A 12,379-nucleotide genomic window follows, 5' to 3' on the forward strand; every position below is an offset into this window, starting at 1 on the left:
GTAAGTTAAATTTAAAAAAAAAAAAAAATAATAATAAAAAAAAAGTGATCTCTGGTTGGTGCTGGGGGTGAACTACTAGGAGCAGCACACCAGTCCCCAACACAGCTAGACTAATAGCACTGGGCACTATAAATTACAGTAGCAAAGTAAAAAAACACAAATAAAAAAAATGATGTGAATGTGTGGTTGGTACTTAGTGCACTACTATGAGCAGCACACCTGTCTCCAACACACACAGACGAAGCTGCAGTACACAATGAAAAGAAGAGTAACAGTAATCAGAAAATAAAAGCAGTCCTTACAAGGACTATTGGGTTACAGCAGATGAGATCAGCAGGACAGCTGCCCTCAGCAGCTACATACAGAGCAGTAGAAAGTAGATTACTAGTCAGCAAAGCTACCTAAACTGTCCCTCAAATCCCTGCACAGCTCTCTCCCTATGTGCTAATACAGAGCAGTAGAAAGTAGATTACTAGTCAGCAAAGCTACCTAAACTGCCCCTCAAACCCCTGCACAGCTCTCTCCCTATGTGCTAATACAGAGCAGTAGAAAGTAGATTACTAGTCAGCAAAGCTACCTAAACTGTCCCTCAAACCCCTGCACAGCTCTCTCCCTATGCTAACTCATCAAGCACACACAGGCAGAATGTAAAATGGCTGCTGGGCTTCGGTTTATATATGGAAGGGGGTGGTCCGGGGGTGGTCCAGGAGGGAGAGCTGCCTGATTGGCTGCCATGTATCTGCTGGCTCTGGGGTGAGAGGTCAAAATTTGGCTCCAGCTAAGGCGAACCCAAAATTGCGAACATCACCAAAAGTTCGCGAACTTGCGAACACCCGATTTTCGTGTGAATTAGTTTGCCGACGAACAGTTCGCTACATCTCTATGTGTTACTACACTTGATTAAGTCTAGGAAGTGCCAAGTCTGAATAATACTATACACACGTCATAGCTTTTATTTTCATTCAGACATGGATGGATAAACCACTATCAGCTGTGCTTGAAGTAATGATTAGCTCACAATCACACAGATTTACCCACCTCCCCTCATAATGGCTGAGGCTGTTTTTAATGCTGAACAAAGAGCCTGTTGGCTGCAGCCTAATGGCATATCCCACTCTGGTTATTAATATTGGGAAACATGTGAAAAATACAAAGCTGGGTTTAGTTTTCATGAAAGCATGTCCTTGTGAAATGTAAATAAGTATATGTTGCAAGATCTTCTTGTTATCTTGTTATTGCTTTATACAGCTTGCATAATGTAGAACTAAGCAGTAGAGAAACATTCCCTGTAAACTTTTATTTTAAAAGAACTTCATGATTTTAAAACACCTTTTATGTTACTTTTACAGGAATCCAGAATGTTTGGTTCTGCAAGAAAAATGTGGTTCATTGTCCTACTATATATGTTCTATGATCCAAGTACGGCTCAGAATAGTGTCTTTGGAAAAAATAAATACACTGAGTACCAAATCGGAAACATGAACTTGATTATTACTGTTCCCCATGGAGGATCATTACAGCCAAGCTCTATACCGTCAAGAGATTCTGGCTGCTGGGATAAGGTGACCTCAAAATGTTACTACACACACAGTTGCCCATCAGGAACATCAAAGGACTCAACCAGTTGTACAGTTTCCACAGTCAAAGATCTGTATACACTAGAAACTGCACAGGCCCTGGCAAAAGAGATCAGTATACTAACTGGTGGCAAATACCCTCATATTATCATAAATCACCTTTCAAGATCCAAATTGGACGTTAACAGAGATAAGGATGAGGCAGCCTTTGGAATTCCTGAAGCAGAGCAAGCCTTTGATGAGTTTATGGAGTTCATTAACATGGCAAAGTCACAAATACAAAAGGGCCTACTTATTGACATCCATGGACAGGCTCATCCTGAGCAGTGGATTGAATTAGGCTATCTTCTTTCTAAGGCAAATTTAGACTCAGGTGCTTTTACTGCAGCTAGTACTTCAATATTCTCATTATCTAAAGAGCTTTACAATACCCCATTTGAAACATTGCTCAGAGGTGAGAAGAGTTTGGGAAAATATATTCAAGATCAAAATCCCAAATATGTCTGTGTCCCTTCTCCAACAAATCTAGGACCCAATGGGGGAAACTATTTTTCAGGAGGTTATATTGTCAAAACCCATGGGTCCAAAGATAACGGTACTGTAGATGCAGTTCAAATTGAGCTTCCTAGGTGGATAAGGGAAAGCAGTGAGCGCCCCACATTTTGTGTGGCTTTAGCAAAGGCAATATCGAAGTTTCATCAGTTAAGTTTTAATTGATAATTTAATTATATTATCTATTTGCCATTCTATCTTGAACCTAAAATGTAAAATGCCAGAAGTCCGTTATGTGGAGGGATTATCTGTCCACTGCTACTACGATCTCTTTCTAAAGAACCAAACTTAAAATAACGTCACTTTTCCTGGTTACCCTGTTCAAGAAATAACAAAAAACATAGATTATTATTAAATAGACAAAAAAGTATGTTTCACACAAGCAATTATTGAACTTATATTAAACTAGGAGGACAGTGTCCCTTTAAAGAAAAATAGTATTTTAAAGTATCTTCTAATCTGAAATAATATTGGCAACTTTGCACCTGATCTATAATTACTTTATATTTTTTTCTGTATATCTGTATTTATTTGCCATTCCATTCTGCAATTCTTGAAACTACTGTAGCATGTAAAATGTTCTCTGATTGCCATAAAGCAAATTGATTGTGAGGCAAGATTTTTAGTCTTGATATTGTTTGTTCTAAAATATCCTTGTATTTAGGCCTTCACTTATTTATCTGTTCTCCAAGCCACTTTCTCCATATAGACTGGACTTCCAAACCAAAGAGATATAAACAGAAAACAATTGTATGAGACTTACTGAGAAGTAAAGCCAACCAGTCTAACCTTTAAGGCATTTTAACATATCCAGTTTAAAGTTTGAGTTATTGTCATAAGCATTAATTGAAAGAAATAAAATGTGTTATTATTTCACCTGTGGTGATGTCACTTATGTTTTTTATAAAGCCCACCCCCCATGCATTTTACTTGCCCATATGCAAATAAGCACCTTGACTTCCTGTTGCATATGCAGCATCATTGGGTGCACTTAACAACATGATCCGAAACTCGAAATTTTCGTAAGAACAATTCATGACATTTTATAAATACAACAATGATCAATTTTAATTCGAATGTATGCCATGTCGAGTTTATACCACTTTCAAGGCCAGAGAAAAAAACGAATTTTAGTAAATCAGCCCCCAAGTGATGCAAACAAGGGAATTGCATCATTACCTTTTATAGATGGACTTATTATAAGCAACTGAAAACATTTTTCAACTAACTACTAACCATAACCTGCACCTTTAAAAACTGAACCCCACCCAGCTTAAAATCATCTTCAATTTTATGAGCCCCACTCCTCCCTCACCTGTCAGCAAACTTGCATCATCCAAGGGGAGGGGACTTGCTTGAAGCCTGATCCTCAACCTGCCCAAAACCCCATATAAGGCTCAGTTTTTGCCTAGAACCTGCCTAATCTGTGGGTCCTGCAGATTTTGGGTCCACCAGCTTATCACTAGTGAGAATTAATGTGGGGCTAAGGCTACACTCTTTGATGCTGTTGTTAGAGTTGCCCTGCCTCAAACAATTAGTTATCCCTTCAATAACGTTCTCAGAAATGATTTTGTCTTGTGCAGATTTTGGAGTAAATCAAGGCCACAGAAGGCACCACTGGTAAAGTAAGGTGTGAAGGCCAATTCTGTGTTTTAATTATGTTTTGAGGCTATTCACACCTGAAGAAGGGGCCTGCTCTGAAATGCAGTGTTGTTTTGGCCTCTTAATAAACACAGACACTGACCTTCCTTCTCAGTGGTACATTCATGAGCCTTGATTTACTTGACTGTTACTACACTAAGGAGCAGATTTATCAAAATGTGAGATTAGAGCCCACTACAGAAAATTCTGACCACTTTGTATTCATTCTTATGGGATTCTTAGAAGTGTATTTACCAGTGAGTAAAAGCTAGAGTTCATCATTTGATAAATACACTTTAGAAAATTCCATAGGAATGAAAACAAAGTGGATGAGTTTTTCTGTAGTGAGCTCTAATCTCACATTTTAATAAATCTGACCCTAAATAGTGCATTTAGATCCGGGGCTACGAGGGCACCTGCACCAACATAAGGAAACCTGAGATATTTAAGCAAGTGTGTGCACATGCTATTTTAAGCAGGTTTTATAATAAAGCAGGTGTTCTGTATAAGAGGATCATATGTCAGGTATTTATATATCTGTTTATAAATGCCTTGTCACTGTCATTTTTATTAGAGGCCATTTACTTTGACACAAGCACAAAGGCATCCCCCTTTGTGCTCATTCAGGGGGCACTTCTACCTGGGTCTGGCTACGAGTCTGTACTTTGAGCTGGGTAAAAACCCTTGCACCAGTCCTGCCTTTACTGCCTGCCATACAACAGGCAGTAAAATCAGGGCATTAGAGCCTTTGTGCACTGCTGATCCACTTGCACATCTGAATGAATGGGGGGGCACCTACTTCCCACCCCCTGCGACCCTTTTTAAATGCAGCACTGCTGAATACAGTAAGCGCTGTTTACATCTTATCGTAATTCAAGTAACAAAGAAAGCATTGTGCGAAGTGCAGAAAAATATAGCCAACTGCACCTGTTGTAAATGACACCAATTGTTATCCACCCACAGGCATTCAGAGCAGCACAGTAGTAAATATTTATGATCCATTCAGATAAAATGAAATTGATCCTGTTTGCCTTCTGGTTCAGTGATCTTTGGGTGAATATCTAAAATCTTTGCCACAAAGCATGAATTCTGTTGTTTGCCAGAAAGGAAATAGAAATAGATATAACTTAGATAAGTCCGCAACAAATTCAAAAATGAAAAATACAAGTCTTCATTAAAAAGTCATAGGCTGCATACATGGGGTATGACTTTTTAATGATTTCTAATAAAGACTTTTGGCCACTAGAGGGTTGAGTCTGCAGGATTTAGTAAACTTTACTTAAATTAAATATTTACTTTGATTTTTTTCCTAATTTGGCCTTTTTTGATAACTTAGATAAGGATCAATAAGTGCAAAACTAGTCTGTATATGGGCTAATTACAGTTAACTGGTAGGTATTCCAGAATTTCCTATTTCTGACCCTTGCTGTATCCATTCAGGCTGAAAGGAGAAATGTAGACATATGTAACAGACCAAGAATTGTATTGATGTCTGTAAATGTGATGAAAGTTTGGACTTTGGTTAACAAAATGACAGTTTTTTTGCTTCAGATTTACGCAAATATTGATGTTGTTTTGAGGTTTACTGGAAGAACAATGTATTTGCTTAGGTTGTGCAATCTTTTTGTATTACATCATTGCTTCTTATTTCTAAAGACAGACTTTGTCTTTTATTTTATCAGTTTGTTTAGCTAGTCTATGTTCATTATATAATGAATATATGTTTCTCTTCTCAGCTTATATAAATGAACAAATGTAACTTTAAATAGCTTAAAGAAATATAGGGGCAGATTTATCAAAATGTGAGTATAGAGCTTAATACATAAAAATTCATGCACATTCTATTCTGTCCTATGGGATTTTTAGAAACGTATTTATCAAATGGTGAGTTCTAACATTCACTCATTGATAAATAAGCTTCTAAAAATCCCATAGGAATGAATAGAACATGCATGAGTTTTTGGGGCCCATTCGCTAAAATCCGATTTTTTTGTCACGATATGGAAAAAAATTTGGAGTAAACACGATAATTTCTGATGTTCTAAAATGTCTCGAAAATGAAAATTTCGTTGCCTTCCAAAAGTCACAAAATTTTCGGGTCCGAACATTTGTAAATGGCACCTGAGCCTTTCTGGCTTTGAAACCTTCAATATATGATTTTGAAAGCCTTCCATAGGACTCAATGGCACTCGAAAGATCCAACCTGGCGAAAAAATAGTCACAATACCAAAGCTTGAATGAATTCCGAAATGGTAGTAGTCTTCGTGAAAAGTACGACTTTTCTGTGAAAGTTAACGAAAAACCACGGAAAAGTTGTGGAATTTTAACAAAATTATTGTGGACATTAGAAATGTTCTATAATTTAGAAAAAATGTGAATTTATCTCAAAAATATTTAATTGGGGTTTTGTAAATGGGCCCCTTGATGTATTAAGCTCTAAACACACATTTTGATAAATCTGCCCCATAATCATTGATAAAAAAAAATGGTATCTTACTTTTATATTTATTTCTTGTACTCAAAGCTTAGATGAAAGCTACTAATGCTAACATCACCTGCTGAGTAAAATGTATAATAAAAAATTAAACGAATCATATAATGTTAGACTTTGTGCCCAATAGAAAAAACACATGAAATACAGAAGTGGTAAGTTACATTGTTGCCTTTTGTGGGAATTAAAAATTAGAATGGGAAGTAATCTTGTACTAAGTGGGGTTACATATAGGGAACAAATTACAGGAAGAATATGAACAATCTTAGATTGTGCTGTGAGAGTTTACAGCTTTATCCATTGTACCACGACATTTATCCTCCACCCAGGCACACTATAAAAGGAACAGAAAGAAGTAGAGTACTTCTCAAAAGACTTTGCGGCAACAGAGGTGAGTCATTCATTTCTCTAGAATGTTGCCTCTTTTTTAGGATCATATTGTACTAACTATTGTACTGCAGAATAACTATGCTTGTATACTGTATAGTGAAATATGCTTTTTTCATATATTTTTTGCTTCAGCTACAAGCACACTTGTTTTGTAATTCAGCAATTTTGATTTTGTTGTCCACCATAGTTGTATTTGATCTTCTGCTCTTCAATCATCATGATGTGGGTTTTCATCTTTTTGACTGCCTTCTGTGCCCTTGCACAAGGTAGGTAACTGTGAGAGTGTTTCCTGGGAAGAGGGTCAATATTTTTTACAACAGGAATTTGTATAAGTGAACAGCATGCCAGCACTTCTGATTCGTTTTGGTATTAAAGGGGAATGTATCCTATTTATAGCAAGATTTATATTTAGAAATAAATAAAAAATGCATTTGTTTTGGTTGTTCTGCTCAAGCCAAATTACTTATCTGCCTACCTAAAATTTACCCCTATGACTGGAAGGGGCCATACTTCTGCTCGCTGTAATTACAATGGAATCACAGTGATAAAGTTTAATTAAAGATCGTCCTCATTTATATAAAAAATAGTACAATGCAAAGTTATATATAAATATAAGCTTGTTTAAATTAGAGTCTACAGCTTCTGTGCTGTCTACAGCAGACAGCAACCCTATTAATCTTAAGTTATAGCCCCAGTTCAACCTTAAAGGAGTAGGAAAGTCATTTTGGCATTTTACTGTCAATATATTTGCCAAATTAGTGCCACCTAAAACACTATATTTATTTTGCAGAAAGTCTTACCATGCCTGAGTAATAAGCCCTAGAAACTCCCTCCATTTGTTTAAGATAGCAACTGCCATTTTATCTTGGTCTTCATAGCTTCCTGCTGTAGCTCTAGCTGCTAGTAGCTCAAATTACACATTCCTAAGGGAGGGGGGAGATTTATTAATTCTTATGGGCAGGGGGTGCAGGAGAGAGGAGAGAACTGCATAGACTATGGCCCCAGGAATGAAGGATTTTTCTGAGAGAGGAAGTCAGACACCCAAGAACGTGTTCAAAAAAGGAGACAAGAAATCCTGTGTTTCTTTTGATAGAGGACTCAGCTTGTCTGTGAGTGCTTATGGCTGTATTTACAGATCTTTCTGATAAAGTTTACTGACAATTTAAAAAACTAATGTTTATTTGTGTTTTACAATCACTTTCAAAGGAAGAACAGAGAGGTTGCACTTACTGCAAATGCACTCAATTGAGTACTGGGGGTTGCTATCTTGCTACCTTCCCATTGTTCTGCTGATCGGCTGCTGGGGGGAGGGGGTGATATCACTCCAACTTGCAGCTCAAGTAAAGTGTGACTGAAGTAATTGATATCACTCCAACTTGCAGCTCAAGTAAAGTGTGACTGAAGTTTATCAGACCACAGATCACATGGCTGTGGCACTCGGGGAAATGAAGAATATGGCTAGCACCATGTAAAATTTCAAAATTAAATATAAAAAAATCTGTTTGCTTTTATATACAGTATTATTTTAAGAAATGGTGGCCACCCTAGTGTGTGTGCATATTGTTCAAGTATCACTAGCATGCCTGACTAGTAAGGCTGTGTTCTTGAGTAAGTAATGTGTAGGACTGTGTTGTAATCCCTGTTTTTCTGCATATATACTAATTACTTGTCTTAGCTACACCTTACTGCTTTCAGCTGAGGTAATTATATTGATCTTTGAGGCTTCCTCTAGATGGCATGTTAAGTTTATAGAAATGCATTCTGAGCTAAAAGAGAGTTTAACTTGTTAATGTTACTTTAATTGAAAATTGTAGGGCTTTAATTGCACAAGGCTATTCTAACAATATTAATATCCTTTGTTTTAGGATGCCCCAAAATTATCTCCAGATCCAGCTGGGGAGGAGTTCCTTCCAAATGCCAGGCCAAATTACCAAGATCTGTCAAATATGTAATTATCCATCATACAGCTGGTGCCTCCTGCAATTCAGAATCTGCATGTAAAGCCCAGGCCAGGAACATACAGAACTTTCACATGAAATCAAATGGCTGGTGTGACACTGGATATAAGTAAGATAATAGGGAAATTAGTGTGCAGGGAAAATACATAAAAAAACATAAAGTATGTAGTTTATGGAATACAAGTAACATAACAGATAAAAAAAAGAATTCAGGAAAAAATCAAGGAAAAAAATCTATGGTTCATACTTTATTTTCATTAGATGAATATACAAGGGACTCCTAGCAACCAGGTATCAGTTTAACTACAAGAGTGGAGTTTTTTTGGCTCCAGTAACATCACCAGGCCCAGATTTGTGGTGAGGCCACAAAGGCCTGGGTCTAGGGTGGCATGTAAAATTTGCTTACATAGGGAGCACTGGGGACGGGACGAATGTGAACTACAAAGATACGCATGCATGCAATCCTGAGGGGGAGGGGGCAGAGAATGGAGTAACATGACAGGACACAGTGAGTCTATTGGCTAGACAAAATATTCTTTGCACTTGAACAGCATCGAGAAAAGAATATACAATTACTCCAAAGATATGGGATATGTTCCTATGGTTTTATTTTTTTCATTTGAACTTTGGTAAATTTGTATGTGTTCTGAACATGAGAATGCAATTATTAACTGGTTGCACAATTTCTTTTGGGTCTTATGCCTGGGAGCTGAAATTACTGCTGGATTCAGCTTGAAAAAAATATCAGAAATAAGTAGTGATGAGTGAATGTCCTGGTTTGCTTCACTGAAAAATCTGTGAAAAGCATTGAAATCAATAGGCAACAAATTTTACACATAAACGACTGCCATCTGTGGAAATTAGATTATTTGTGGTTTCTAAAAAGTATAAATCCACGAAAATGGGAATGTTAGTAAATCCCCCCTACGATCCTACTATATGTAGTGCTAGCAGTCCGCTATTCTGGTGAAATAAAAGCAGTGCAAATAGTTTCTGTGTACATTTCACTCTATCCCCATAATCTATTCTCAGCCAGGCAGCCCTTTCCTGTCATTTCAAGTATTCTGTGAAATCAAAATCGGCGTGAAGACAGCAGCAAAAAAATCTGTCAGAGAAAAGGTCAATCCTGTCCAAATCTGTCCTGTCTAGTGACCAGAAAAATCTCTCAATCCTGCACTGTTAATGCCAAAACCACATCCTCACCCTCTTTGCTTAAAAGGCCACTGTGTTTTCACAGGCTGCTTATATGACACTCTGAGAGAGAAGGACTTTTATTCATACATTTTGAGGGAACAGCTTACAGTGATTACAGTATATAAGGGGTTTCTGTGTTGTGTGGGGCTATTTAACAAATCATTTATTATACAGAGCTATTACTAATCTGTATGAATATAGTAGTTATAATTGTAAATTATTTCAATTTCTTAACGTGTATAAAGGATTAGGGTTAGGTTTTATATTACAGTAACTTCTTATGCCAAATACAATACTAATAATATAGTGCCTCTGCCTGTATAACTGATTATATGTTAATCTTCACATTGTGCACCCTCAATGTATGAAACAACCCTTTCTTTCAGGGAGCATGATTACACCATCATTTTTAATACTGACATGATATTTTCAATAGAAACGATAACATTTGAAAGTGGAATTGAATATTGCCATAGTTGCCTGTGCTTCTTTCCTGTTTCTGTATTACAATATATAAGGATAGCATTAATAATGAAAAGAGGAGAATGAGGATTAAACTACATTAGCTGTTCATCTTCAGTTTCCTGATAGGTGAGGATGGGCAGGTATACGAGGGTCGTGGATGGGAGACTGTTGGAGCACATGCCAAAAATTACAACTTCAATTCTATCGGGATCAGTTTCATGGGAACCTTCACCAGTAAGTGTATACATATACTGTAAATAATATATATATATAAAATATAAATGAAAGCTAAGGGGAATGTAATGAACAACATCCCCACGACCATATCCTGTGATAGGGATCTATAATCAGAAAAAAAAGTGTGCAGCGTACTGTCTTAATTTATTATCTAGTTATAGAAAATAACAAGAGGAGAAGGTAGTTAATATATTATAATATATGTTTTTAGTGCTTTGCTTTCTTGCTTTTCATTCTTTTATGTTTTTTCAACAGATCGTGCTCCAAACACTGCAGCTCAGAAAGCAGCTAAAGATCTGATTAGCTGTGGAGTAGCCAAAAAAGGAATAAACTCTGATTATACCCTTAAGGGACATCGTGACGTGTCGGCAACAGAGTGCCCAGGAACAAATCTCTACAATTTGATCAAAAATTGGCCCAACTTTAAGGCTTAAAGGACATGTAAACCCCCCACACAAAAAAATAATCAGTGAACAGCCTCTTTGAAATCTTTAAATACCTGACACTCTGGTTGTCCAGAGGTTAATAGTAAGGTTGCAGCATCCCCTTAATCACGTAGATTTCCTTCTCCTTCTGTAACCCACTCTGCCTTCTCCCTTAGGAATTTGCTTTGGCTGTTGGCTTGTGGGCATGCTCAGTTGTTCTAAGCTCAGATTACTAAACACACCCCCAGTCTAGCAGCCAGTAAAGAGATGCTGGTTCCCATAGATACTCAGCTCTAGCTGTCTGCTTCAATTTTTTTCTCCTAACCTCCTCTCCTGAGCTCAGCTCAAACAAAGCAGAACTTTTATCAGACAGTTGTGCCTGTGTGAGCCTGTATTCTTGATGAAATGTATGCTGAATAAGGGTCTGTGTGTGTGCGTGTGCTGGTTGCAGATTTAAATGTAACTGATTATGTATCAGAGGGAAAATGGCCACCGGGTAAAAGCTGCTATTTTCTTTAGGAAAATGTGATGGTGCTGGCCAACAGAGGGGATATATGCAGTGCAAATAATGCCATTTGGCTGGGGGAGACGTGCCCAACTGATATACATTGTAGTCAAATGTAGGCTTTACATGTCCTTTAAGGGTTACTATATCGATTTGTTTGATAAAAGTTCTATAAATAGGGTTAGTGTTGAACAACTTTTTGCCTGTTTTTGCCATTTATTGCACAATATCATTGGCTGTAACATTTTCCAACTTTCTTTTGAGCAATATATGAGGAATATATGAAAGTTGATTATGTTGTAATTCAACCATTTATATATAAAGAATAGACAGAATACATTTTCAGCACAAGTACTGTTTATTTTGCCCATGTTGCTCAAAAATGCATAAATGCATATAGGTAAATAGTGCCCATTTAAAGAAGCCTCTTTTATCAAACATATACAGTCTAATTAAAAAAATGGAATAACTGTACCAATGCTCAACAAGTGGTTAGGGAGAAAACAAAATCCACACATCATTAAGGTGTGTACAATGCGCTAAGCTTGAGGAATATGTTTTTTCTTAATAAAAATAAAATGGATCAAATCAACCATTTAATGCAATAACACATTGTATATTTCTATGTCTGTGATTTTCATTTGCCTCTTTAATCATGTTACATTAAATCTGATTCACATGAGAAGATATTTGCATGATTTTTGTTGCATATTTGGAAACTGTGTATAATATATGGACTGCAAATAGGATTCAGATTTATGATTTTTAATCTAAAAATCTAAAATCCAATTTTACCTGCATATATTAATTGGTATTAAAAATACACTGCTCAATAAAATAAAGGGAACACTTAAACAACACAATGTAACTCCAAGTCAATCACACTTCTGTGAAATCAAACTGTCCACTAAGGAAGCAACACTGATTGACAATCAATTTCACAT

General features: G+C 36.7%; 2 protein-coding genes across 4 annotated transcripts in view; both read left to right on the plus strand.

The window, feature by feature from the left end:
• Positions 1-3,005, plus strand: part of LOC116406452 — a 44,618-nt gene extending 41,613 nt beyond the window's left edge. For both annotated transcript variants that reach the window (XM_002932644.4, XM_031890793.1), the window contains exon 2: positions 1,350-3,005. In XM_002932644.4, the coding sequence (XP_002932690.1) occupies positions 1,359-2,294 (936 nt within the window). In that variant the 5' untranslated portion in view covers positions 1,350-1,358 and the 3' untranslated portion in view covers positions 2,295-3,005. The remainder of the gene's footprint in view (positions 1-1,349) is intronic.
• Positions 3,006-6,296: 3,291 nt separating this feature from the next.
• On the plus strand, positions 6,297-12,124 carry pglyrp1-like.1 (pglyrp1 protein). 2 transcript variants are annotated; one of them, XM_031890491.1, is made up of 5 exons: positions 6,297-6,652; positions 6,839-6,917; positions 8,517-8,718; positions 10,384-10,502; positions 10,761-12,124. In XM_031890491.1, exons 2-5 carry the CDS (start codon positions 6,869-6,871, stop codon positions 10,937-10,939), a joined length of 549 nt encoding a protein of 182 aa, XP_031746351.1. In that variant the 5' UTR covers positions 6,297-6,652; positions 6,839-6,868; the 3' UTR covers positions 10,940-12,124.
• The last annotated feature ends 255 nt before the right edge of the window (positions 12,125-12,379 follow it).

The sequence above is a fragment of the Xenopus tropicalis genome, chromosome 8, assembly GCF_000004195.4.
Source record: "Xenopus tropicalis strain Nigerian chromosome 8, UCB_Xtro_10.0, whole genome shotgun sequence".
NCBI classification, from domain to species: Eukaryota; Metazoa; Chordata; class Amphibia; order Anura; family Pipidae; genus Xenopus; species Xenopus tropicalis.

Excerpts from the sequence above, each read along its gene's own strand:
- pglyrp1-like.1 (XM_031890491.1), top strand. The coding sequence starts at position 6,869 with ATGATGTGGGTTTTCATCTTTTTGACTGCCTTCTGTGCCCTTGCACAA. Across the intron at positions 6,918-8,516 it reads CTTCTGTGCCCTTGCACAAG|GATGCCCCAAAATTATCTCC; the intron begins GTAGGTAACTGT and ends CCTTTGTTTTAG. Across the intron at positions 10,503-10,760 it reads TTTCATGGGAACCTTCACCA|ATCGTGCTCCAAACACTGCA; the intron begins GTAAGTGTATAC and ends TTTTTTCAACAG.